At 39.0% G+C, this 26,873-nt stretch overlaps 1 protein-coding gene across 5 annotated transcripts in view; it reads left to right on the top strand.

Moving 5' to 3' along the window:
- PDLIM5 (PDZ and LIM domain 5) overlaps positions 1–26,873 on the top strand; it is a 132,189-nt gene that overhangs the window by 98,664 nt on the left and 6,652 nt on the right. For all 5 annotated transcript variants that reach the window (XM_080592162.1, XM_080592159.1, XM_080592160.1 and 2 more), the window contains 4 exons: positions 4,966–5,150; positions 18,382–18,556; positions 24,512–24,692; positions 25,712–25,832. In XM_080592162.1, coding sequence (XP_080448288.1) covers positions 4,966–5,150; positions 18,382–18,556; positions 24,512–24,692; positions 25,712–25,832 — 662 coding nt within the window. The remainder of the gene's footprint in view (positions 1–4,965; positions 5,151–18,381; positions 18,557–24,511; positions 24,693–25,711; positions 25,833–26,873) is intronic.

The following is a 26,873-nucleotide window of genomic DNA, read 5'->3' as shown; positions in this document are numbered from 1 at the left end:
AGCCTGCTTGGGAAAATCTGAGATTTGTCCCTCATTACCATTTCAGCAGTGTTAGAAGTTACAGGACAGCAAGCTGTATTTTATTATCTGCTAGGACCATAGCTTCTCCTTCGGCTAATAACAGCATGAGACAGTTATCTTTTTTAAAGCATGTATTTCTGCTGGAATGCTCTGTACAGAAATTTCCATGGAAGGATGGGTGGAGGTTTAGGCCTCTATAACCCCAAAACATGTGTTTTTCTTCTCTCTGGCTTCTGGGAAGAGAGAGGAGAGGGTGTCAAAACCTCTGCATTCAGGAGGGTTTTCCACTGCTGATTTCTTAAAATGCTTCTGAAGTGTGCTCAGCCTCGTGTTGGTGCACATGATTTTGGGAAGGAAGCAGGCACGGCATGGGTGCAGATATCCAGGAGCGGTCCCTGAGAAACCGGTGCTCCTTTCACGTGTGACCTGGACCTGCTTCCTTCCACACAGGCTCCTCTCCTATCATCCCTCTGTAGCTTCCTGGAAGCTCTTGGTACCATGTCCTGAGAGGGACTGACAGCTGGCAAATGTCTTTATCTCCCAGTCCTCCAACCAAGTAATGGCATGTAATATGGTGTTTGGTATCTGGGGAGGAAGATGAGGAGAAAGAGTCGGGAATTATTTGCTTTTTAGTTGAATTTGCCTGTTTCTATAGTGTTCCTGTTGGTTAGGAAGAGCTAAGTCTGAGGAGCCCGTTGTGACCTCTTTCTTTTCCATACATGTAGTTTGTTTTCTTTGGTTGATTTTGCCATTTCCCTTGCAAGCCACTTCCAGAATTATTTATTTCATCTTTCCATAACTTAATAATTAAACACATCGTTGATTTTCAGGTCACAGGGCTTGGAAATTGGCTGGGCTTGCGTTTCACTCTTCCTTCTTGCAGTGTTGAAAACCCTTGCCCAAATCTTGACAGGAGAGCATTCACATCTACTAAGCAATATCATCTTTCTTAAAAAGAATGTGACTGTCTTGGTTACTTCTAGGAACATACATCATCTGTGTTTTGAAGAGGGACCACGTATTTAGAACACCATTTGCAGTGATAACGTACATTAAATTTTCATCATGGAAAACTTTATTTTTTTTTTCTGTAAGTATTCATCAGGTGGAGGAGGATTGTTTAAGATTTACAGAACAGAGTTAAAAGGTTAAAACTAGAGCTAGGAGGTAAGCTTGGCATTATCAACAGTACAGGTGTTCTGACATCAGAATGTACTTAACCTGAACCTGACTTCTGAGTGTCACTTGGACAGTCTGAGGAACCTACTCATGTGAATCTTAGTAAATATGTAAGGTTTATCATTCCTCCTTCTTCTAATGGCAACACTGAAAAATACACTGTAGCTCTCTTCCTTAATCTGTTCATTTTCTTGAATTTCTGCATATTTTTTTTCTTTAAATTCTCTCAGAAAAGAATCAAGGTTATTCTCAAACCTTTTTAGGTTTGTGCTTACTTCACAATCTTATGTAACCCTAGAAACATTGTCGAAAAAAAAAAGTTTTTGCAATAAATGAGGAAAGCATTTCTGTTTACAGTGTGAAGATCAGCTTAATTTAAAAAAAAATATTAACACAAGAGCATCATTCTTTTGGTTGACCTTATGAAACTTTTCTTTTTTTTTCTGCCTGGTATGAGAATGGAGATTTAACAATAAGAACAGTCTGGGTCACCATTGTATAATATCCTAGTGAGCTACAGAACACTAGCAGGGCTAATTGTGGGTTTTGTACAGTCTCTTCTTGGAAGATAAGTTTGTTTCTGAAAGACACATAGCAATTAAAAACGATAGTTGAAAGTTTATTTCCCAGCATAGATGGATATGAAGTAAAATGTTTAGGAATTATTTTTGAAGCATGAATTTGAATAAGTTTAGCATATAAAAGGTGGAGCATCTCCAGGGTTCCTTGAAAGTGAGACAAGGATGGATATATCTTTCTCTCTAAGGAGAACGCCATATCGTGTTCGCAGGCAACTGTTCGTTTAGGAGCTATAATCCAGGAAAAATGGTGTGTGCACTATTCCCTGCAGCCCACCGTTGGAGGGCAATGTTACATTGGAGAGATGTGCCAAGCCACGGTAGCATCTTGCCTGTTAAATTAACTGGCTGTAGTGCAGGCGTAGGTTTATTCAACTCTCACTTGAAAAAAAAAAAACAAAAGGCACAGAGAGCAAAGGGCGTCCAAGACCTGTCAGAAGTTTTGGTGTAAGGCCAGCATGATGCCCTCTGTCAAAATGATGGCTTCAAGCTCTTCCCTTGGGAAGCTGGCCTTTAGGATAGGCTCCTAGCACATAATCCATCTCAGGTGGTCACAAATCACGGGGGGTTCCATACCTGTGTTTATCACTGTCTTTTAGGCTGGGGCCTTTAGGATTTCTCTTTTCAGTCTTTTTGTTTTCTAAATGAAAACCTAAACATCTCCAGTAATCTGTTGGTTCAGGAACTTGACTGACACGTCATTCACAAGCCTCAGCATTCAACCATGGAAGTAGTGATGATGAAGGTACAAGTCGGTGTTAAAGCTAGCCTTGTGGGCACAAGGCAGTGTCCTCTTCCTCACCTATATGTATAATACTGCAATTCTGCAAATCTGGAGATGAAGCAAAATTTCCATCCTGACCTCCCCTTTGCTTTCCTCCGAAACAGTTGTAGTTGAGGAGCCTCAAAGGCTGCAGTTTGCCAGCTGCGTACCTCAGCTGTATTTCATGTGGTATCCTTCAGGAAGTGTTGCTTTAAGGTAGAGTTCCAGCCTTTGGTGACTATGCTTGGCAAGTTGATATTTATGTTTTTGAGCCAGATTCACAACAGCTATAAATCGGTACGAAGACCAGTGGATGGAGATTACTGACCTTATGAGAGAGTTTTGCTTGTCTTGAATCCATTTTTGCTCATTAAGTAGCCTTGTCTATTTAAGGCAGCTGGTAACAAGTGGTGATGAGTCTTTTAGATGAGAAGGAAGCTTTCTTATTTATGCTTTAATAGAAAAAGGCTGACAGTGCTTTGAGGAAATCTTAAAGTTGTGAGGGGCTTCTGGCCTGGAGCAGGTTTGATGGGTTGTGTGTCAGATGCACTCGTCTATTTAAAAGGATATTTTTGTGATACTGAAGTTGCAGGCATGTGCTTTTTTCATGCTGGAAGCCAGTCCTAAACTACCTTGTCCTTATCAACCACTGAGCTGCTACTTAATGTCAGATGATGTCTTCCTATCCTTTTTCTTTCATTCTGCAAAGGCATTTTTATGCAGTATCTCTCTGCTGCCTCAAAATCTGTTGTTAGGAAGGCTTGTATCCTAAGCTTTTAAGGAGCATAATGTGTTCCTTAAATGCCTCCATTTGCACGGTACAAATGTCTCTGAAAATCTTTAACATTCAAATGTAACAGAATGCAAGGTCTCACTTGGTGCTTCACTGTACTTGTGAATGCTGCATACAGCAAATCAATCGGAGTATCACTTAGTGACAGCTACCTCTGTTAGAAAAAGCCTTTAATTGCAGTAGCTGTTACTGAGTGTTCAGATACACTCTGTAAACTGTGAGTCTACGCCTTATCCAGATAAATATTCTAAATCCATCAATTGCTAACCCTGTGAATCTAGAGACAGAAATCAAGGTTGTGAACTTGTGTTTTGGCCTCATTATATGTCCAAGTGCTTACATCTAGTATGGTCAAGGCACTGCTGTTAATTTGCAATAAGCGTAAAGTAAAAATAACTCAAGGATTTTTGCTTTACGAACTTGGCATAATCTATATTCTATTCTGTGAATCACCCCAGTGAAATACATACAATATATGTCCTGAAATTTTGTTATTCTTCAACACAGAAAAGAGTACAAGGATTCTAATGCATCAGCTAATGAGTTTCCAGATTACACAAAATATGTATTTGGAATTGTTTTGATTGTATTTTGCAATGTTGTTGAGTTTATTTACTGTTTTTGCAATGTTCTTGGTTTGCAAATGACCTTCAGTAGCAATTACTGCTCTACTCTGAAGATTTTTAATGAAAATATTTGTTTTCAGCTTCCCGAAAGCAAATGCGCATTGTACAGATACTGTTATATGGCATAAAATCGTGTTGTTATAACTTTCTGATTCTTGAACAGTCTTGAGAAATAAGGAGTGAAAAATTATTAAGTAAATAGTGACTACTTACACTCTATGTGAACCTTGATTAAGTGCCGTTTTCATCATGTGTGTTTTTAAATAGCTGATGGAGTTATGCTAACGCTTAAAATACAAAAGCAGCTGTAAACTGCTCCAAAGAGGCAATATAAAATATTGTGTACATTGCTTAATGAATAAAGAAGCTATAGCTTTTTTAAAATCCTTGGTGCATAGGGGAAAACTGCATTTAATTCACTTTTAAACTGATGATCTTTATGGGGATCTACCAGTAATCTGACCGTATGAGTATTTGCCCTAATCTCCAAGAAAAAGTAAAAAGTTTTGAAAAAAAAAAAAAAGTGCTATTGTATTTAATTTGAAGTAAGGATTATGTTTTAACCTGCATCATGCCAGCACCTAACTTTTTAAATTTTAAAGGGATTTACTTGTCTGTATTGGGTTTTGGCAGAAATTACCCATGTACCCATGTGTTTTTCTTAGAAAAACATCTTAAAAATGTAACTGGAATCACTACAATTTCATCTTCTGAATATTCATTTTTTTGAGGTCAATACACAAGAGAGAGGATTTTTCAGTAGGATGTAATTTTTGGCAGGCTTTCCACACACATTCCCAAGGACTTGTGCCCAGTCTTTTTCCCTCCATGCTTTGCACGGCGTTGGCTTGGGGTGATCATCAGAACATCGGTGATGACAGTGAATGTTGCTCTGTTGCACCAAAGCAGATGGAAGTCACATCACCATTTCACAAACACGTTCACAGTGAGCTCACATTCTAGCAAGAAATGTCTTTGATTTGTATCTCCCTTGTTTCTGAACAGTGACTCCATGGAGGCTACCCAAGCTGCTGCTTACATGGCCACTTCGGTGAGGAGCATGCCTGCCAGCTATGAAAGCCCGGACACTAGACCTTCTCCCAACAACACCACGTCTGCTGCAGCCCTCAAGCCAACGGGGCCCCCAAGCAATGCCAAGTACTCGGGCTGGCAGCCTGCAAACCAAACAGGTAACTTGCAGTGAGGCTTTTTCTTGTTTGCTCAAAGGTCTTCGGAGAGCTCAGTAATATATGCTTGACCATGGGTGTAACAAGTACAGCCTTCAAACAATTATTGGTGTGTATTGAGTACGAGGCAGTTTGTTTAGAAAAGAAGAAAAACAGCATAAAAGTTTTGGTAGATTAGTAGCATTCTGTAATTTGTTTGTTTCACAAACAGGCAAAATCCGATGTCTCTGACCTTCTATTAAAAATCATGCATAACGGTCAAATATATACAAATAGTTTCCCATGTGACTGTCAATCCAACAGAGCATGTTCTCTGTGATTTCAGGGAGTCTATTAACAGAGACATGTTTTCCAAGTGATCTCTTCTGAAGTAGGAGCTTAAAATAAATAAATAAGGGACTAAAACATGAGAGTGGCAATGTATTTGGCATTGGTAGGCTTTATCTGTGGAGGATGCCAGTGTTGCACAGTTCAGAGACGTGAAGGTTTATTTACAGCAGCTGGTTTCTTACAAGGGCAGTTTACATAGCTGCTACCTTTGAATATAGTTTGGTGATTCTTATCCCTTTATACCAACACTAATACGTCTTATGACTGGAAAGCATATTGTTTTCTTTCCGGAAGCTCCTATCTTATAACTATATACATATTAAGAAATGCAATACGTGTAATTGTGTATCTACATTTTCATAATATTTCAAGCAGTAATTTTAGATAGTCTCTTAATGTAACTTGTCCCTTAATTTGAATCTGTCTTTGCACTGAACTAAACTTGAATATTAATTTCAAAGGGTCCAGAAAATCTGTATTACTAATTAAATTTTAACTGCAGATTTTCTGGTAATAGTGAGGTGAGTATTCTTGGTTTTCTTTCTGAAAGGAGATAAGATGCTAAAAATGCATTTTTTGAGTTCTACTCTTAAAGGTTTTCCCTCTTTCAAATATATCCAGTCCAGAAAAGGAACTGCAGAGGCCCTGGCATAAAAATAAAGATAAAACACACAGTGTTACCGTTGTATGTTTTTAGTGGGGTCTTTTGCACATATCGTTAAATTACTGTTGAGACTGGTAAGGTATGCATTTTGTTTTGGACCTGCAGTACTTCTAAAGAGCCTCAAGATGGCAATACACTGTCATTTCTATACATAGCTTTCAAACATCAAGTATATTCTTAAGTGCTAGGTAAAGACAGGTCAATTCTTGTTTTCCTACTTTGAGTAGTTTTGCCATTGGGAAAGAAAAAAACAAAACCTGTTTTTAAAGTTATATTTTGGTCATGTGTACTTAAGGCAAACATTGTGGGAAAAAGGTAATCCTTCGTTCTAAGAGGTGGCTGATTGTCCCCCCCAAAGTGATTAATTTATTTCACTTGCACAGAAAACACCTGTCAACTTGGGGTTTCAGTAGTACTGCACCAATTTACAATATGTTGGTAGGTGTTTCATAGCTAAATCCTACTACTGTGTTTTACCATTAATGCAAGTCTAATAATTATTTTGAGGGGTGATGACTGCCACATGACAGACAAAGATTTATAAAGATGAATTAAATTACACTCGATTCCATGGTTCTGTGGAAATCTGTGTCCCTGCACTGGGTAATTCAAAAATCTCTTATTTCTCCTTAGAGGTTCAAAGTAGATGACGAAGGGGGAAAGCCAGACAGACAAATTTAGTTGATATGTTCCAGAATAGCTTAAAAAAAAAAAAAAAAAAAAGATGAAAAGTTAAAGTGGGCTATTTCAGCATTTTTAAAATAATTTTACAATGTAGAAACTGACAGAATTGCAAAGTCTACAATGCCACTGTTAGTTACTAGGACTTGAGCCTGGCCCTTGCTTTTTTTCATCGTTTTCAGGATTTTGCAGGTTTTCCACATATACATACTGAATGAGAAGGGAAGTCTATTTTTAAGTGTTTGCACTTTCTACAGCGCAAGCCCCAAGGTGTATGTGTTAAGATCATGCAGTCTGAAATGAAAGTCTGAGGCTGCCACATCAGAAGCTGCAGCTACATCACTTGAAGCCCAGATGTGAGCTAAATCTGAGCAGTGTTGCTCCCCATGGCAGCAGGCACAAGGGGGAGACTGACAAAGCATGGTGTTGGGTAACTAGCACCTTCTTAGACAAAAGTAGAGAAATATGTAGTGTTTCTTGCATCCCTGTTCAAGGTGTTGTAAAACAATAGAGGTCCCGAGGATGTCAGTTCTGTGCTGTCTTTCTGTAGGGTCCTGGGATGTTATGTGCTAGGAAACCTGGGAATAGCTTGCCTCAAGTTTACTTCCAAAGAAGGAAAAACATTACCCCCTTCAGAAATATTGAGGGAGCCAGAAATAAAACTGTAGTAGGAAGAGACATTGAAAACCTGTTTCCTAAAATGGGCAGCCAGTCTGTGCTTCTTCCCCATTTGTGGGGCTCCTTTCTGAAATGGTGAGGAAAAATGGACAATTTGGAGATGTCAAAATGCCCTTGGTTTTTGCCCATCTTTTAAATGATCCAACTTCATCGATCCGAGGCACCTTCATATTACAGCAGTCTGCCCATGAATGAAGAAGTGACATACCTAGCCATCTGCTAGCCTGACTTTTTAGGTATAAAGAAGCATCTCAGGAATCAATTGAAATTGTGACGGCTGCTGAGGTGTCCGAGGCTTGTCCAGAGGTTATACAGGTTTCACTGCAAGCCGGCCCCTTAAACCTGCCATAAGCTCAGCCACAGCTTTATGTGGCATGTATTACCCAAGTCATTCAAGAAGTCAGTAACGCAAAACTGGCAGGCAGGAGAGGCCTCAGCACGGTTACAGAGGCATTACAGCAGGGACTGATCATCTTTCTCAGGCATTTTACAAAAATAAAAATACCCAAGGTTTTTCTGTACCAAAGCTTACTTAATAAGGCTGAACCCAGCAGTCTGACAGGTAAAACTTTTTAAATAGCGGAGTGTTTTGATAAAATTAGTCAGATGTTGAAGAAAGACTATAACCATTTCAGGGCATATTTGGTTTTCAGTCACTAATTCTGCTGTTTGTTTGCAGTCTGGGAGCATGAAGTTTCCTTCAAAGCAAAATTGCCAGCACTTCACAGGCCAAACAAAATTTGGCCTCACAGGTCATGGGTCTGACAGAATTTTAAACAAACAAAAACACCTCCCTCTGAGCCTGATTGATATCGTAGTTGAAATCTAGCCTTGGAAATAATTAGAAGGGAGGCATAATGTTATGCAAATGTGTATATGTTTATCAGTATGCTGTTAATAGCAGAAACTTCTTCAGAGTATGGTTTTGTAGCTCTAATAGCACTCACTCTTTTAATGATTGCTTTATATAAGACCGAGTAGTTTCCATAGCAAAGCAGATATATCACAGGATTTTGTTTGTGTCTGGGGAAGCTGTAGTCTGCTGTTTTATGGCATGGCATGAATATTACCAGTGATTTTATTTATTAAGATGTCCAACTACACAGATAAGTCATTTGGTCAGAAGGCATCTTTTAGTTCATTTAGTTCATGCCCCATTCTCTCCTTCTCAAAACCTGTCACCTCCTTGAGGAGAAAAATTTCACATTTCTTTCCGTGAACAACCTGAAGTGCTGTGTGTGGTAGTGAATTCTCTGCGAAATGGTATTAAGTATTCAAGAAGTGTTTTTTGTTGTTGTTGGTTTTTTTTTTTTTTTTTGAAAGCATCTGGAAAAGGTGTTCATTTAGGCAGGGTTCTATTATTATTATTTCTTGAGGATTCCTGTTACCTGCCTTCCAGCAAATTGCAGTGTTAGTCACCCAGCATGAAGGTAACATAATATAATATCCCTTTTTGGAATACAATCCTGATATTACAGGAATCCTCTGTGGTTTGGCAAAGGAAATGAGGGATGGCTGCCCCATTCTTTCTTGTATGCTCACGGGGAGGCTGGATCAGCAGGATAAAAGCTGGCTTGTCAAACAAAGTCTCATCTTTGGCAAATTGGGTGCACAAAGAGTTGAACATCTGTGGCAGGTGGAGCATATACACGATGAAGTGGTCGAATGCGCGTAGGCAGTGGTTTGAAAAGTACACATTTGCCATGGGCTTCTCTTGTCTGTATTGTTAATTATTTTCAGTTGTTGCCATAAGTCAAATTGTGGCTGCGGCTGTGTGTTAAATGCATTGGCTAGGATTTATAATAGCCCTCATTTTGTTCTTGAGTTACGATGTTCTGTTGAGCTATGATGTTCTGTTCACCCACCAGAGGGAGAAGCTTTTAACATGATTATATTCAATCTACAAAATAAATAAATAAAAATAAATGTCCGCCAGTATCCCAGCTACATCACAACAAGTTACTTTACAATTTCACAGCTAACTATTGCCGTACACTTACGTAGCACCGTTCACCCTCAAAGCATTTTACAGTCTCGGTGCCATGTGCAAGCACGTGACGCACGCACAGGCATTGCTGTCACCCACCACTACCATGCAGTCACTTCTTCAGCGAGACGTAACAGCTGCTTGTCGGCACACTGTAACACTCCACGGCATCTTGAAAGGAAGTGAATAGCAGTGTGTCAAATTGAAACTGCTGGGACAATTTAAGCAAGCACAATTATCCAATAAACGCAGTTACCCAAACTGGAGTTTGGCCAGGAGACAAACTGTTCTCGCAGAAAGCGCAGCAGGATCTGTGATGGGCAGGAGCAGTCAGGACTTTAGGACCACATTTATTGTGCAAGATCGCCTCCTCTTTCCCGGCATGCTCCAAACGCTGTTGTTGGAGGTGGAGCTGCTGGCACAGTGCTGAGTCGTGTGGGCAAAGCCATGCTTTGCTGGTGGGGTCCAACAGGACCGCAGCCCACAGCTGGTATAGCTGGAGGCCAGGCGAGCCAGTGTGCTGCTTAGAGAGGAGGTTTTTGCCATAAGCACTGGCCTCCCTCCTCCGGGGCTTGGCAGCAGAGCACGACGATGGGATGGGAAGGGTTTGTGATAGAAGTGCACAAAGCTCACGGTGTTAGGTGACCTGTTACCATGTATGCCAACTTCTTTATTCCCAGGGTCTCTGTCAGCCTGATACAACTGGGATACATAACCCCTTCTAGTAGAGCTGGTCGGGCATGTCAGCATATACTACAATACCCACAACTGTCAGTTGCCTAATCCTGAGCCAGCACATGTGTTAAGCACATGCTCCCTTCAGAAGGGGGAACACACTTGGAAGCTAGCTGTAAGCATAGAAAAATTGCTCCCCAGGCAACCTTGTTTGAAAAATTCTGCTGTTTCCTTGCAGTTGTTTTCATGTGTTTGGTAGACTTGCATTTACCATCTCTGGAGTTATCCTTAGTGTGCTGTCTTGCTGCATTTTTTTTCCTATTTCCCACTCCCTTGATAATATTAGAACTTTAAAAGCAGAAGAAAATACAAACCTGGTCCTAGGTGTGATTTGGTATCCTGTCCTACATATACTGACAGATTAAGTCATCATCTCCTTCCTTGTGACTTAGTCTGCAAAAGTTTGCTAAGGGAAACGCGTCAAAAACCAGACCGTGTCAGCCTCAGGAGTTTGGCCATAAAGTCAAACAGTATGGAGCTAGGAAGGAGAGGGAGGGGGGGCACTGACATGTACAGTGCTATGGCAAAATGCTTATAATTCCAGTAAAGTCTTGCTCAAGATCCATACAGGAATTGACTCTAAAATTTTGCCACCTTTGTTTTCCTGTGTTTCTTTTGTTATTCCCCCTGTGCACGAGGTTGTGCACACACACACACACACACACACACACACACTTCTGTAGAGGTTACAGGCCACCCTGATGGGGTGAGTTAAGTTGATGGCCCATCCGCTTTGCATGGGAAAGGCACCATCACCTTGCTCACTCAGTTCTGCACTTTGTCTTTAGGGCCACCTCATCCAACTTTGTTTCCTTCACAGAACAGGAAATTAAAAGCAGGAGCTAATTATTAGGGGTTAAAGGAGCTACATGCCCACTGAGGACAATGGTGTAAATTTGGGGAAGAAACTGGAGTAATGAGTCAAGTTGAGGCAAATCTTTATATTGTGGTAAGCTAGAAATAGTCCCAAAATATAGACAGTTCCACTATTTTTTTTACTGAAAAACTTTGTTAAAGTTTGCCCCTTGCAGTTGCCGTTCATGAAAGGAGAATGCCTTGCCCATAAAAGTGATATGATTGACAGGTCAAAACATAAAAGCTTCCTGATTCTGGTGTATGGACTGTTATTCTTATTAATTTTTCACCTAATCTAAATGATTATATTGTCATGTGACAGCAAACCACAAGAATTTATTCTTACAAGTTAAGTAATGTGAACTTGGACTTAGCCAAGCAAAACCCATTGTGAAACCAGAGTAATTTATAAATGTCTACCTTAATTTGATGGCAGTGTGAAACTGTAACTCCTGCAGACATGGTGGAAACTAGAATATGTTTTTAAAATCCTGGATGTTTATATTTAAGAAGGGGTGGGTCATAGTAATTACACAGACATGTACCTCATGCTTGTTGGAAGCAGAATGGCCTGGTGTGCCACGCTGCAGGATCTGCTGAACAGAAACTCACCTAAAAAATTGGGCCTTTGGCAATTTTCCTGTGGTTTGATGTTGCTAAATTCATGTGGTACTGCATCAAACTTTTGTGCATTCAAATTAATTGCAGACATAAATCAGACAGATGCATGTTCTTTTCTCTAGTCTTTTAAAGAGGTGAGGAGACTATTTGTCTCTGATTATTTCACACTCACCAGCTTTCAAGATTAGATGCTCGTTGCCTTTGATTTCTTAAAAAGTATCTAATCTGTTGCCACGGACTGACTGACCAGATCACTTCCCCTTAATTTGCAGCCTGCATCACTGAGGATGCCAGCTCAGAAGAGTGATGTACTCTGGTAGGACGTACAAGCGTAGGTCATCCAAGAAGTTTGCCTAATATTTGTACAACAAATGAAAAGTCAAAATTTCTCTGGTAAATACAGTCCTATCTCTATGCAACCTTAAACATCGTCTCTGTGAAAAAGGCAGATAATATGTGTGTCAGTGAGACCGGACAGTCGTGCTCTCCTCAGGTGTAGTCAAGCTGTCAAATTCAAAACAGGAACTCAGAGTGAGAGAAGCAAAATGTTATCTGCAGAAATGCACCAAATGGGCTTCTGAGCTGTCATTTCAGAGAAATAAAACCCTATTGTGCAGGGGAGTGAGGAAGTCTTCGTTTTCTCTTTCTCCTCGACTTTCTCCTCGAGGCACATTTTTGGTAACAGCTATGCCACTTGTGCCAAATTTGTGACGGTATGTGATGTAACAAATCACAAGGTGACAGGCCGAGCAAGCCAAAACCACCATACTCGTTTTAATTAAAGATCCTTTACAGCTAATTTTGTCGGAGCCTTTGCAGTTGAAAGGCTGGTCGCTAGCACAGGAACTGGCCCCTAGGTTGCAGAGGTTGTTGAAATTGGGCCGCGCTTGCACCTGTTGTGATTTTCCACGGGCGCATACCAGCCTTTGCTGGCATTTAGAGAAATGATAATGGTTTAATCCTTCCTGTTCTGCTTTTAATCAGTGGTGGGGTTTCAGCTTTGACGACGCTTCCAAGACTGTGCAGCAACCAAATGAGATCTGCTGAATGTAGCATTTCTTTTTTTCTTCCCCCTTCCGTCTTGCTAGTCCTGTAGTTTTCTCCATTTAACTTGAGCGATTTCACGCGGGTCCGGGAGTGGATAGAATGTTATACACGGCTAATGCAACGAGCTGACAGCCGAGCTTTTCAGACACGTTGCTTCATCCGGCCATCTGTTTGGGTTGGAGGAAGGGAACTGGAAGATTTCTTACTGTACAGATATACTAAGAGAAGTCAGAAAATTGGACATACGAACCTTTGTATTTTCCATTTATAATACAGTAGTTTGATAGCAGTGTATAAATCATCGGGTTAAAGCACTTTAAAATGAAGTTCTGGCACTCCCACCAGTTAAAGTAGCATTGTTATTTATAGATATTACATGAAGCCTGATGTTATGTTTAAGTGAGCGTTAAACAGTTCAGGCTGTTGTATTGTTGCTATGCACCGGAGAACCTCTGTCAAAGTGACTTTGGCACCACTGTGTATCCGCCTTTCTCCCTTTGTCTTAAAAATCTTTCCCTAATGTTTGTAGTTATCCATGTGTTCAGCAATGGAACAGCCTATTGTTAGTGCAACAAGGGCAAAGTCACTCTGGGATTTTTTAAAAGAAAAAGCCAGTTCTTTACCTTGCCTAAAACTTTGTTAAATATTAAACTGGCCATACCAAGGAGTTCAGTAAAAGCAAACACTGAGGGTTTGCTAAACTTAAACCTAATAAAGTAGAAAGTTAATACTCAGGTACAGAATGTTTTCTATTTTAAAAAAGACAGCTATGACAATGTGCAGGTAGAAATCAATGGTGCTTTAAGGTTTAACTAAAGAGAGTGAAGGTGAAAGACTGCAAAACTCCAAAATTCAGCCACAGAGCTCTTTTCTATGACTTGCAGAGAACTGAACCTCTCCACCACTCAGTGTGGAATAACTCTTAACGATGTTTATAATTTTTATAAATTATTTATTGATTATAATGTATTTATAGATCTGATAATTCAGAGAACCTGCACAAGTTCCTGTACTCTGTCCCACTGCATTCAACAAAGGCGGTGGCCAGAAAATCCGTGGTGAGATGTTGTGAAGCAGCTGGAGTTATTTCCCTTCCCCTCCCTGCTAGGTCATCTTTTGAAATTACAAATGTGCGTGCACTTTGCCAGACCTCAGGTACCAGCTCTGTGAGAACAGAACTGCTGATAGATCCAAAGTCATAAATTTTTCCTTTCATGTGTGCTGTTTTTTTTTTTTTCATCTATTCATTTTTTAAGGGATTTGGATGCATAGCTACCTCCTTCCCGACACCTCTTACCCCTGCAACAATTCTGCAGTCCAAATTGCTTCCAAAATAGTGTCTGTTAACAGCAACCCATCCCCATGCTTGACACTAAAGGGAGAATGTAAAAGGCAAAGTATAAAGCACAAACCGCAGGAGGGCTCAAAGTGATGGCCAGAGTTGAGGGGTTGAGAGGCTTAGATTGAGTGTAAGAATTTGTACCCTCCTTGTTATTACTTGTGTGCCCTGCTGAAAGCTTCTAGTTCCATAAATTTTCAGGGCCTGATGTTTTTGTTTAAATCATGCGGCTGTGTTTCAAGGCTAGAGAATCTGTTAAAGTAACTAAAGGCTAATAAATAAATAAATAAATCAATTAGTCTGCTCCCACAGTAAAACATAACTTAGAACCTAATTCCATCTGAAAGGTTTCCAAGGGAATGGGGAAAAAAAAAAAAAAAAGAAAAAAAATGCAGGAACTCAAGTAGTATCAGTATCTGTGAAATCTTGCCCAGCGCGAGTATTGACTAACTTATAAACTAGAAGGGCTAGTCAAAAAATATCAACTTTCATGCTGAAAGAGAAAACATGCCTAATATTTGAAATTCTTTAGCCACACAAGTTAGAACTATAGCAAAAAACACATATTGTCAATTCATATAGATTGTAAGCAGGCAACTATTAATGATTTAAAAACAAACAAAAATCAACAAAAATGAGAACTCACCCACCACCGACAAAAAATTGGGTTACAGTGGGAGTAACAAACCTTTGCTAAGATTAGTGGAGTGTTAAAGGCATACTTCTGGCCTATGGGAAGATACAAGTGGGCGTTAAAACTGCAGGCAAGTGTTCAGATGGGAATCAGGAAGACTGAAGCAAATCAAGTGTGTGAAAAGAAGACTGATATATGGTGAAAAAAAATCTCGTAGAACAACTGTAGGAAGTTTACAGAGAAACCAGTACAGTAAACATGGTGAAATAGCTATTAGTGTACTGGTGTATTTCCTTAAAAAAAAAAAAACAAACTTAGAAAAGAGTATGAATCTGAGGCAAAGGAAGCAGACTGACTCCTCTTCAGGATCAGGAATCTAAAGTGAAAGAAACTTGAGCCCACTTCAGAGCAGGAATTGAGGGGGATAATACTGTGCAAGACCAACAAGGTTTTAATGTGAATATTAGCAAGGAGAGAGAACACTGCGGGTACAATCTGTGAATATGAGGAGGGAGCTTCCTGGCTTTACACTGGCCTCAAAAGATGGAAGAAGACAGATAATAATAAAATGCCTTAAGATCTTGGTTTTCAAGGATTCTTGAACAGGAAGAAACCTTTTCTATCCTAGTTCCAGCTGCTGATGGCATTTGCAGTGATCAATTAGATGTTGTTCCCCCCAAAGTAGCAAATAAATTTAGAAATGACAGTCAAAAAGCCTTTTAAAACTTAGGTTTTGTCCAGTATCCAAAAATATTCTGGAAATGTGGAGGTATCTGAAGGTTACAGGTTATTTGTCGTTCCCCAGAGTATTTGACACTAATTCTCCACTTGCATTACGGCTGTGATCCCCTGGGGAGTCCTGTATCTGCGGAAGTTCTGGGCATTGAACATGACTTCACCCATTTCAGTGGAAGTGGAGTAGATCCATCTGCCTTCACTGGTCCTCAATTGTAGATGCCCAGTTTGTTTTTGCTTAGGCCACAGCCCTGGCTTAACACGGTACTAATCAGTGTGTTTTATAGTATGGTTTGCTTAAAAGAGAATTTTTGTTTTATCATAGCGTCAGCAGTAGACCGACATTATTTCTCAACCTCGTGAACATTCATCTTCTCCTCTCCTCTTTTTGTGCTTTGAGTAACTCAGAAATTATGGTCTGATTTGTCCAACGGCTCTGAGAGAGGGTTTATGGAGAGAAATCCTACCCTGGCCAGTAGTGATTTAAAGTTGGGCAGCATTCAGAAAAGCATCATACATAAACACAGCACTAATGAAAGTTGTAATGAGACCAAAGAAATAGGAGTAATTGTGGTAGTTGTACTATTTCTTTCTTTAAGCAAGTAGGAGGGCTTTTTTTTTTTTTTTTTTTTTTTAACAGTGCAAACAAGAGCTAGCTGATGTGTTTGAATGGGCTTTGGGATTCAGCAGATAAACACAAATGAGCAATACACTAGAAACTGTGCTGCAATTTGATTAATGGAAAAAACAGTCTTCAAACAGATTTGGTTTTAGTGTGTTTTTTTGTCTTCTCATGAAATGGGACCTGAAAATCAGAAAGCCATTGGTGGTGATAGAGAAGGAAAGTGCTATTAATCAAAACCACTTTTGTTCATGTCTTCAAAGGCTTTCTGCCACCTTTTCCAGTTTTATCTCTTCCTATGTTTTCAGTTTAGCAGACATTTATAATCTAAAATGAACTACAGTAGCAGAGTGACTTGTTCAAGATCAAGTGCTTTTGAGGTGCACATTTCTGAATACTTTCTACTCAGCAATGCTGAATGTCTCTCTAATCAAGATGTTATTTTTTAAGATGTTACACACTGCTTTATTACGTTATATATAAGCAATATGCTTAATATTAAAAAAAAAATTAAAAATGGTAATTTGGTATGCTTTTTACTACTTCACACACTGAAGGGGATCCAAAAATATGTCAGTCTTGAAATCACTTATTTTGAGAAAATTCAACTATATCGCTTCTTCATACAGAGGGAAAAATAAGCAAAAGTAGGCATTGTGCCCATACCGGTGGATTAACACCAAACTAACAAGCATGGTTAGAGTATGAAAGTATTGGTGTTAAAAAGGATTTCTTCTCCAGCTGTGTCACCTTAGTGCACCAATATGCAGGAGAGGCTTTTTAGTTTTTTATTATTATTATTAAAGTTCACTGGATTGGTTTGATTAAATTGTGTAGTGTGTGGCTATTTTCTCTAAATAGTAAGAAATTGTAGTTTCTGTTGAATTTTGTTTGTATTAGCTGCCATTTATCTTTCCTGTGAATTAATATGCTGTGTCCATTTGAGCAGAGAGTGTAGTGTTTTATCAGAAAGATATTTGCACCTTTTGGTAAGGCAAAGGTTGATCAGCATTACATTAAGAAAATAACGGGAAACAATTTTTCATCTTTTCCCTGGAAGATGCTATGAAAGGTGAGGGAGGATGAGTAGCACTAACAGCTAAGACTAACACCTCCACAAACTAATTTTCCATGAAAAGTATTGGCAAAGCTACATGCAGATACCCCAACCACGTGTTGGAGAGATGCATCATTGCAACAGAAGCATTGTCCCATGCGGTCAGATATCTCTGTTGTTGCTTGGTTGTTCCTTTCTGAGCTTTCACTCAGATCTTAATTTCACTTTGTGATTTACGAGGTTTAGTATGGCTTCTGTAAAGCCAGGACACAGAGTAAACAAGCATGTTTTTGCTTGCCTGTGGTTGCAAACAAAAGGCTTTTTTTTTTTTAGTTTTTTTATTTAGCTTGCTTGAAAAAGAAAAAGAATTCTCCACTTGACAGGAGTGACTACTCCCATAAACTTGTGCTGTTGTGGCTTGTACATTACCAAGGTATATGTATCAATAGGAGAAAGAAAAGCAGAGGAGTGTTTGTTTCTTCATTACCCTTGGCAACAAGTGTCATCTGTGCATTTCATTTTTGTAAATGCATTTTTCTTACTCCTTAAAAGCTTATATATATGACCTTAAAACCAGAATGCAAATGGAAGTCTATGGATACACACACTTCTGGAAATGTCAGGCTTTTACATCAGAGCCGTAATTTTTCTAAACAGATGCGAACACAGCCATTGGAGCGCTTCAGATTGGCAGTGTTTAGTGATCTAGTCTAGTGTTTAAGTTTGATTTAGAAATATGTTTTCCTTATACAGTACTGTATTTTAAGTTCCTGTACATGTTGTATTGGATGCATATTCTTGTTTAATCTGTTGGTAGTGACATATGATCTATTCGTTATTTTACTCACTGTAAAATGTTTTGAGTAAGTATGTCATATTCTCATGTCTCTGTTCATACACTGATATTCTTGGCGCCAGTTTTTGTATCTAAAGCAAAATAATGCCTTCACAGGTTGTACATTCTTCCACATAAGTTCTTTAAAATGTTGAAATTTGTCCACTGCTTTTACAAGTTAGCCAAAAATGTCCTGTGTTATTTCGCAGACATTTTGTAAAGTAGGTAGGACAGTCTTACTTGGTGGGGGAGGAGGGGAAAATAAGTGCTTTTTAATTTGTTGCTATAAGTAGGCAGGTATATGCCAAGCTGGACAAAGATGTTAGACAAATGTTGCCTGTTGCTCGTATTTCAAAATAATTTGCTTGGTACTGAAAGATGGTCTTCTAAATGCTTTTGGCATTCCTTCCCCAGCTCCTGCCAGTGGATGGACATCAAACAGCATTAAACCATCTGGAACGACTGCCCCAAGTCAAAAGTTTGCGACGCCACCTCAGCTAACGGAGCAAGACACATTGGTTCAGAGGGCAGAGCATATTCCAGCGGGAAAGCGTACTCCAATGTGTGCACAGTGTAATCAAGTCATTAGGTTTGTATCTATTCATCCCACAGGCTCTCTGACAGCTGAGCTCTGTTTTGCTTTCACTGGTTTTGATTCCTTAGGTCACAAGTGTTTTAAGGCTCCATTTCAGTAACACAGAACATTGTTTTTATATATGGATTATCTAGCAAATCTGAGAATGAGGGAAATGATGGAGGAAAATATAGCAAACTCCTAACAGTCACAGCCTTAAAACCTGTTTTACAGAGAACCAGAAGGCTGGGTGGAGTAGAGCAAAAATAAAACAAAAGAAAAGTAAGCAAGTTAGTTCTCACTTGCACACACTTTCCTATAAAATTTGGAAGATGAGAAGGTTGGAAAACAATGTACAGGAAATCAAATACAAGCTAACTTGTCACAAATGTCAATTTATAAACGAGACTTTCAAAATAAGAGGAGTAAAAATAGCAAGCTCCATCCATATAACAAAAGCAAGGAATATGGGTCTAACAATTGCTGAGAATGGATTAATAATAATTTTCTATTGTTACTTCTCAAATTCCTTGGTGGGCTCTTTGGCAACTGGGTAGTTTGTGTACTTGACTTATATAATATGGATGGAAAGGATTAATCAAGAGAATACACAAAAACAAGAATGCCGATTGAGATAAATAAATTCCACCAAGTCCCTAAGATATCTGTCTTTAGCCAGAATTTCTTATGGAGGAAGAAATTAATCTGGGCTGCATTGTTCAGTCAGTGATTTTTGACAATTAGTCATGATTATCTCATCCAGGGAGCTATAATTGCTTTTTTGTGTTAATATGCAAATCATTCCCAATTTTCATCTACCTTACATTTTATTTTTTCTCTAAAATAGATTTTTTTTTTTTCTGGAATTATTAGAAGAGATGTATTCTTCTAAGATGTTGTCGTCTTTGTGGTTGTTCAATTATCTGTGCTGTTGAGCTGCAGGGGCAAAGTAATGCCCTATAATATTTCTTTTTATTCATCTGTCCCATGTTTTCGGTGAACAAGATAGGAGAGCCTGCACAATGTTTCGCCATAGTTAAAGAAAGAAACTTGTTTGATTAGGAAAGTGAGCTCTATGAAATAGATAAATTTCACTCACTATAACAGAAGATCAAGCTTTCCACCATGCCCTTTAAAGCCTCTTGAGCCCTGGCTTGAATTCTGCATCAGAAAATTCAACTAACTCTAATCACTTGCTTTCTAGGGATGAATTGAGTCCAGCCTGTTGACTTCTATTAGATTTCCATTCTGATAGTTCACTACCAATTCAGTTAACATCAGGGTAATCTTAGAGGACTCTTTGCTAACTCATCTGTGATGTTTTGGAGGTTTTTTCCTATTTCCATCATATATGTCAAGGAAATAAAAATATATGATCTGAATCTCCTTGAAGCAACAGAAAAAAGCATGAATTCTGAATGTAGATATACATGCTCTCTAATCCAGAATTTGTGCTTCACCGCAAAATGAAAGATTAATATCAAAAAGGCCTATACACTTTTTGGATGAGATTTGTCTGATTCATTGAACGGTTTGGCCTATATAATCATCATGTCTGTCTTTAGTATGCTGACTTTTTTGTTTTCTGGGTGTTGGAAAGCTTTGGGTTCATCTAGTAAATACTGTGTGAGCAACTGTGCGCTTTCATTTTTGTTATTATCGTTTCCATTTAAAAATAACATGAACATAGCAGTTCAAACTGTGCTGCATCTTTCATGCAAGAAACGTTAGTTAGTGCCTTTTACAAGACCCGTGCTTCAGCAGGGTTTCTTGGTGCTCTGTGCCATGGGGTCGCACAGCACAGATCTCTCCTTGAGCAGCTAACCTCTTCTGTCAACCCTTAAAGCACTTGCCGCTGTTCCCTGCTTTCATCACCACTGAAAGGGAGATGAGCTTCGGCCCTGTAAATAGACAAGTGTAGTGGTCTGTGGAGCAACCTTTGCTCCTTAGTGGCCACATAGGAGAAAGGGGGAGCCCTACTTGATAGTACTTAAACCATTGTCACCTATTGTAAGTGACAACTCTTCCTGAATAGTAACTGATACCGTTGTCTGTCTTTAAATTGCTGTTAATGTGTAAATCCTTAAATTTCTTCACATGTTAAATGCCATCTAAATTATTGAAAGCAAGCATTGTTTCATTTGAGTATGAGTTGACATGTGATAATCAATGCCAAATATGCCTAATGTTCACATCATGCAGTGGATTTGAAAGATTGCAGTGGCATTTCAAGTTCAAGCTTTAGCATAATTACAGTTCATGCCCTTACTGGTAGTGTTACCTATGAAAAGGTAGGAGGAGGATTAAGTGACATTGCACTGTGCATCTGCTTTGAAGCCAGAATGCATTGTGGAGTTGGTTACTTTACACTAAGGCATAGAATAACCATGGTTAGTTAAGCCAAAACCATTTCTTAGAGGCATCTTATAACTTTTTAATATATCTTTAATTATTGATACAGTGATTGCATGAAGATTTTTTTTTTCCAAAGCTTCATTACGTAATCTTTTGTTTCTGTGTCTAAAAGTGTCATAGTTGGAGGCAAACTAAATTTCCCATGATCTACTTGCTGTGTCAGTCTGGCAAACTTCTGACACATCCTGACGAAGACTTCTGGTTCTCAGGAAGCCTCACTGAGTGCCACAGTGCAGAGTTCACTCTCCCTTTCAAGTCCAAATGTGTTTTCCCTGTATCTCCATTGAGAACATATCTCTGGTATATCTGCCTGTGAATGATGATTTGGTTTTGTCACTTTTTCACAGATCTTAATTAATTTAAAGGCACAAGTGGAAAATTAGGAATGGTGCTTCCCTTGAGCATCTCCTATACAGAAATTATATATCACGTCATTTTCAAATGAGAAGACAATAACTAACAATAAAGTGATTGACCTACTCAGCAGATGTGGAAATCCTTTTGATCTCTCCACCACCAAATTTCAATTCTGGCTTGCTGTCATAATCAAAGCCACATGAGAAGCTAGATTATTGCCATGATAATGCATCGTGACCATACTGATAATGTTATATTTAGTTACAAGTAGTAAAATAGTGAAATTATCCTTATATTCCTTGTACATTATTTACTTTTCTTTCCAATTTGACCCTATATCATTGCTACATGTGGGACCCAGATGTTAGATCTGGCTACCAAATTTATGTACCTGGTGATCCTTTGGGACATAACAGTCTGTAAATACTGATGTAAGTACATCAGAATCTCTTAAAAGGAAAAAGAAAAAAGTTACTACTATTTGCCTCCATCTGTGGGTTTGGTTCACATGGTCTTAGATGGTGATGTCAGAAATTTGGTCCAAAGCACATAACATTTGAAAGTAGGTTGGGATGAAGCCGCATTTGTAGGTAACTGTTGCTAGTTAGGTTGTCCCATAGCATCAGGTGGGAGGAAAGTGTTTTTTGAGTATCACCTTTAAAATTAGACTAGTTTACAAAGAGTCAGTTGACAGAGAGTTATTGGGGGGTTTTGTTGTTGTTGTTGTTAATGCACAAGGAGGGATGAAGTCATCTGTAGCCATCTTCCTATCATTTCCTGCCCTGGCTTATTCCAGTCGGTATGTGTGATGGTGGGCATGTGGCCCCCTCACTCCAATATTTTAACTCTTTTCAACTGAATGAAGCAAATAAATAACTTTTCTTACTGGAAGCTATCGTTTTAATCACAAAAATATGCAGAGACTAGGAACAACTCCAAGTTCTGAATATCATGTTTTAGTGTATTTTACATAGCAGGTGTTTTTTTTTCTTTCTCTCTCTCTTTTTTTTTTTTTTCTTTCCACATGCTTTGGGGCAGCTTTTAAGTCACTGGTATCATTAAGCCGCAGCGTCAGCTTGACATGTTTAAACTACAGCCTGATTAAAAGTAAAATCGCATTTAGAAAGTGCTCCCCTGGCCACGTGTGCGTGGGGAGCAGGCCCGCTAATGGAACACCTAGGAGACATTGTACAGGGCACGGCCACAGCTGTCTGGGGACTTCTGGGAACGAAACCCTGTAGATGCACTCCTGCACGGTTTCCCATCCGTCTGGGTTCCTGCGCGCTGTCTTGAATGGCTAACCTCAATATGTCAGAACTGTAAACTGTGGAGAGCTAAATGTAGCAGATGTTGTAAAAATTCCTTCCCCTCCTGTCGCTAGCGTGCTTTCTTTCCATTTCATAACTAACCAAGCCTATCATTGCAGTGCAGATGGCCAGAAACCCAATCCTACGTGGAGTGGAGAGAGCCTCTTCGGTGTCAGCCCTGTCTTAATGAATCTGTTAAATTAGCTTGTGCTGACACGGTGCGAGGAGAGCACTTTGTTGTACATAAGGGCTTGTATTGTTTGATCAGTACATAACTGAAAGGGCTTTGATCTAGAAAGGTGCTTGTATGGCAGCAGGAGGGTATCAGGTTAGGTCAGTGTTTGCACTGCTCAGGCATCTGCCGGGAGCAGGGGCAGAGGGCTGAACTCCCCTCGGCTTGCTACTTAAAGGGCTACGAGCTGCTCCAGGAGCTGCTTTTTCACTGCTTTCTCTGCAGTATTCAGAGATAAACAGAAGAAACAGTTTCAGATTAACTATCTTCTTCATCTCAGAAGATGTGTGAGTTGCCCTACACCTGTTTGAGTCCCTTTGTTTTTGAGTTCTCCTCCTGTTGAATATAAATAGCATCTCCAGAGACAATGCAGAAGAGAAATGAAAATAATTACCTGCTCCTCTCAAGGAAGATGCCCTCTGTCTTCTGCCCACGTAGTTATCATCTTACAGTCAGCATAAACCTGGAAACAAATGTTAATGTTTTTGCTTTTCTTCTTGTTGTTTTACTCATATGAGTATCTTATCTTAAACAAAAATGTTCCTGTTGCTTACTTCATTTCCAAAATTGTTTGGCAAACAGGGTGGTGACACTAGTACTTTACACCTTTTTTGAAGTGAAGTATTAGGGAAAAAAAAAGATGCATTACTGAAAGAATGGTGTCTTTATAGGTATCACAGAAGTGGGAAATTTGGTGAGGGAAATGAACTTGAGCCCCAAAGTTCTCTTAAAACCTAAATTCTGAAAGGTTAAGTGTTGGTTGGACCCAGGAGGTGCCTCATTAAAGTAAATATGTTTGTTAAAGAAATTAGCATGCTGAATATGTTTTCAAATGAATGCTGATACAGTGGCATATACAAGAGACTTACGAGTTATAAAATGAGAAGTTTTTGTTTGCTTAGAAATGGACAGTTTCATTTTGTCCATTAACCTTGTGGCATGTGCCAGACAAATGCTATAAAAGCATCACTATTTTGTGTTTGCAAAAAAAATAAAATAAAATAGAGGAGGTTCTGTCCTTGGAGAAAATTGTCTTATTTTAACTCGCTTCTGGGGAAAGCAAACAAAAAATGCAACTGGATGGGGTTATCTTGTGACAAACTTGTTAGATAAGGACAGCTACAGAATTTTTGTCTGACAGGAAACTGCTGTTATTAGCTCTTAATGGAGTCAAGCGTACTTTAACATTTGTGGCCTTGATATACAAATGCATGTTGAAAGAGAGCTGATGGTATCACTGAGTCAAATGCCTCTTCGCAATAGAGGGAAGCAGTTGGGAACATTGGGAACACATTTCATCATTATTATTATTATTATTATTATTATTATTATTATTATTATTATTATTTTCTTTCCACTAGCAGCCTCTTCAGCATTGTATTTAATGCAGTTCTGAAATAGCATTTTTGAAATGCCATGAAGTGAAAAGAATTAGTCTTTACTGGGGCCAGGTGTCTCTGGGAGAGAGTTCAGTGGGAAAAGATCTCATCAACACTTGATGCTTTCTTACAAGCCCATAGGAGGGAAGAGGGATGGAGCAAATTTAGAACAAATTTGTGAACAGTGAAATAATGTTGCAGAGGTATTGCTGATAAATTAAAAGCTTTAGCAGGATCTATCTCAGTGGCATTTGCTGATTAATCTTTTCTTCCTAACCAGAGGACCCTTCTTGGTGGCCTTGGGGAAGTCGTGGCACCCAGAGGAGTTTAATTGTGCTCACTGCAAAGCCTCCATGGCTTACATTGGATTTGTGGAAGAGAAAGGGGCTCTGTATTGCGAGGTCTGCTATGAGAAGTTCTTCGCCCCGGAGTGTTCAAAGTGCCAGAGAAAGATCCTTGGAGTAAGTAACCAGCAGCTGACCCGTTCTTAAGTGGGAGCATTAACCACACTGTTCACTGCTTCTTACTAATGAAATTCCCTTTTATGTGGCCCAGTTTGCATTCCTCAAAATGTACTCTGGCCCACCTTTTAAGTTCATATCACATATGGAGTATATATATTTGTCTCTTCTAATACTGAGCCTTTTCAGTTTCTCTCTGATGCTCTTTAAGAAAAGGTAGCATAGTCTCTTTTGCTCTTTCAAGTTTATCCCCTGTTTTCCTTAAGCTGCTCTGTAGCTGTTGTGATTACTATTTTTTCGTGAGCAAAATGCTTTTAATTGGCAGCTTTTTACAGAGTTGGAGGAGGAAAAAAGAACGAAAAATAAATAATCCTCCTTAACTGAGCTGAACACTGGGAAACACAGGGTTTGGCTAGATTCGAAGTACTGAAATATTCCCTATGGTAATATCGATAGAAAGATGCATTATCCTACTCGGCACTATTATTGCTAATTTGAGCCCGCCAGCTCTTCGTCTGCTGCTTTACTGCAGAAAGCGATGTGTCTGTAGTCTTATGTAACTGGGGTTATGCAGGGCTTTGGCAGCGTGATCCTCAAGTCATATTTGGCACTGTATCATCTTCCAAAACAACACAGAGCAGTTGTAATTTTTGACACAACGTCTTCTGATTAACTATTTGCAGAGTTCAGGTCAGAGAGACTTCTTTTCATATTTCAGGAGACTAGTGTGGGTAAGATCCTAAGTAAGATGAAGAAGGGGAACAAAAGAACTGTTAAACGTGTCCAACTCTTTGGTTTTTGGAAGGTTCACATAGAGTTGCTTCTGACAAGAAAAGGAGATGTACAATAAATAATTCACTTCATAGACTTTAACTTTAGCAGTAACTGCATGCACAGCTTATTTTCAAAGTAGCAGTAGGAAGTATTCTTGAAATGAACCACGTGTAGAAGCACTGTCACCACAATCTTGTCGTCACATCGAAATAATGTGTTAATAACTCATTTTCTAATCCCCACAGGAAGTAATAAATGCTTTGAAACAAACTTGGCACGTTTCCTGCTTTGTGTGTGTGGCCTGTCATAACCCCATCCGCAATAATGTCTTCCACTTAGAAGATGGTGATCCCTACTGTGAGACGGGTAAGGAGTAACACGAGCAAAGTTTAGTGCAGCTGTGCAGAGAATCAGAGCTTAATAAGGTTTAAAAAATAATATTAATTCCTTTTTCTCAAGCTCCACCTCAGTGGAAGTGTCCCAGCAAATTCACGTGACTTTGACATTTTAGTTCACACTAACAACAAATGCAGTAGACACTTTGAGTTTGCAACAGGTTTCTTTTGCAGGGAAGATGGGAAGTATTTCTTCATCAACTTCTGTAGGAGCAGGCTTCTTGTCACTGGTTTTACTTGTTATTTCTGTTAGGCTCTCTGCTGTAGGTATCAGTGATACAGCAAAGTGTTAATTTTAGGTTGATTTTCTGGTTGGCTTTAAAATAGTTTATGTAAACTTACTTATTTACGAAACAACCAAATACTAGTAAAGCAAAGTGTTTTACTCTGAATAGTAAAAACAGCAGGGAGGCTACCTCCAAGAACAAGCACTCTACCCAGGGAGTTTTTTGCAAGATCAGGGATAACATCTGTCAAACATAAGCTTAAGATTTAAAAAAAAAAAAAAAAAAAAAAAAAAGTCTGTTGGGGGAAAAATATAGCAATAAGATTACAGCACTTGAAAGTCCAATGAGCATAATATGTGGAAAATGTAGTGTAGATATTCAAGGGAAATCTAGTTTAGTTGGGTTTTGTTTGTGCCTTTTTTTTTTTTTAGCATTTCCAACTATCTTTTTGATGTGATTAACATGAACACTTTTTATTTCTGTTGATTTCTTAGTTTGCTTAAAGCATTTCACGTACCCTTCTGAGCTACAACAGAAATAAATGTCATTTGTAAAACAATTCCACATAATGCAAAAGGAATTGGATGTATTAAAATTTTCTATTTTTGCACCATATATTATTTATATCCATGCCAGAATTGTCAATCAGATATTTTCTGTGTTTTTTTTCTTTACTGTAAGGAGCATTGTAATCTAGCTAGAAGTGGAAGTGGATTGACTAGGAAGAAATCTAGCTTGAAATCCTAGTGACTTGTTTGGAGCTAAGATTTCCTCGGGGATGGTCG

Source organism: Anser brachyrhynchus (assembly GCF_964034855.1).
Source record: "Anser brachyrhynchus genome assembly, chromosome: 4".
NCBI classification, from domain to species: domain Eukaryota; kingdom Metazoa; phylum Chordata; class Aves; order Anseriformes; family Anatidae; genus Anser; species Anser brachyrhynchus.
Note: the sequence above shows the minus strand (reverse complement) of the source record. Positions and strands in the feature narration are given on the sequence as shown.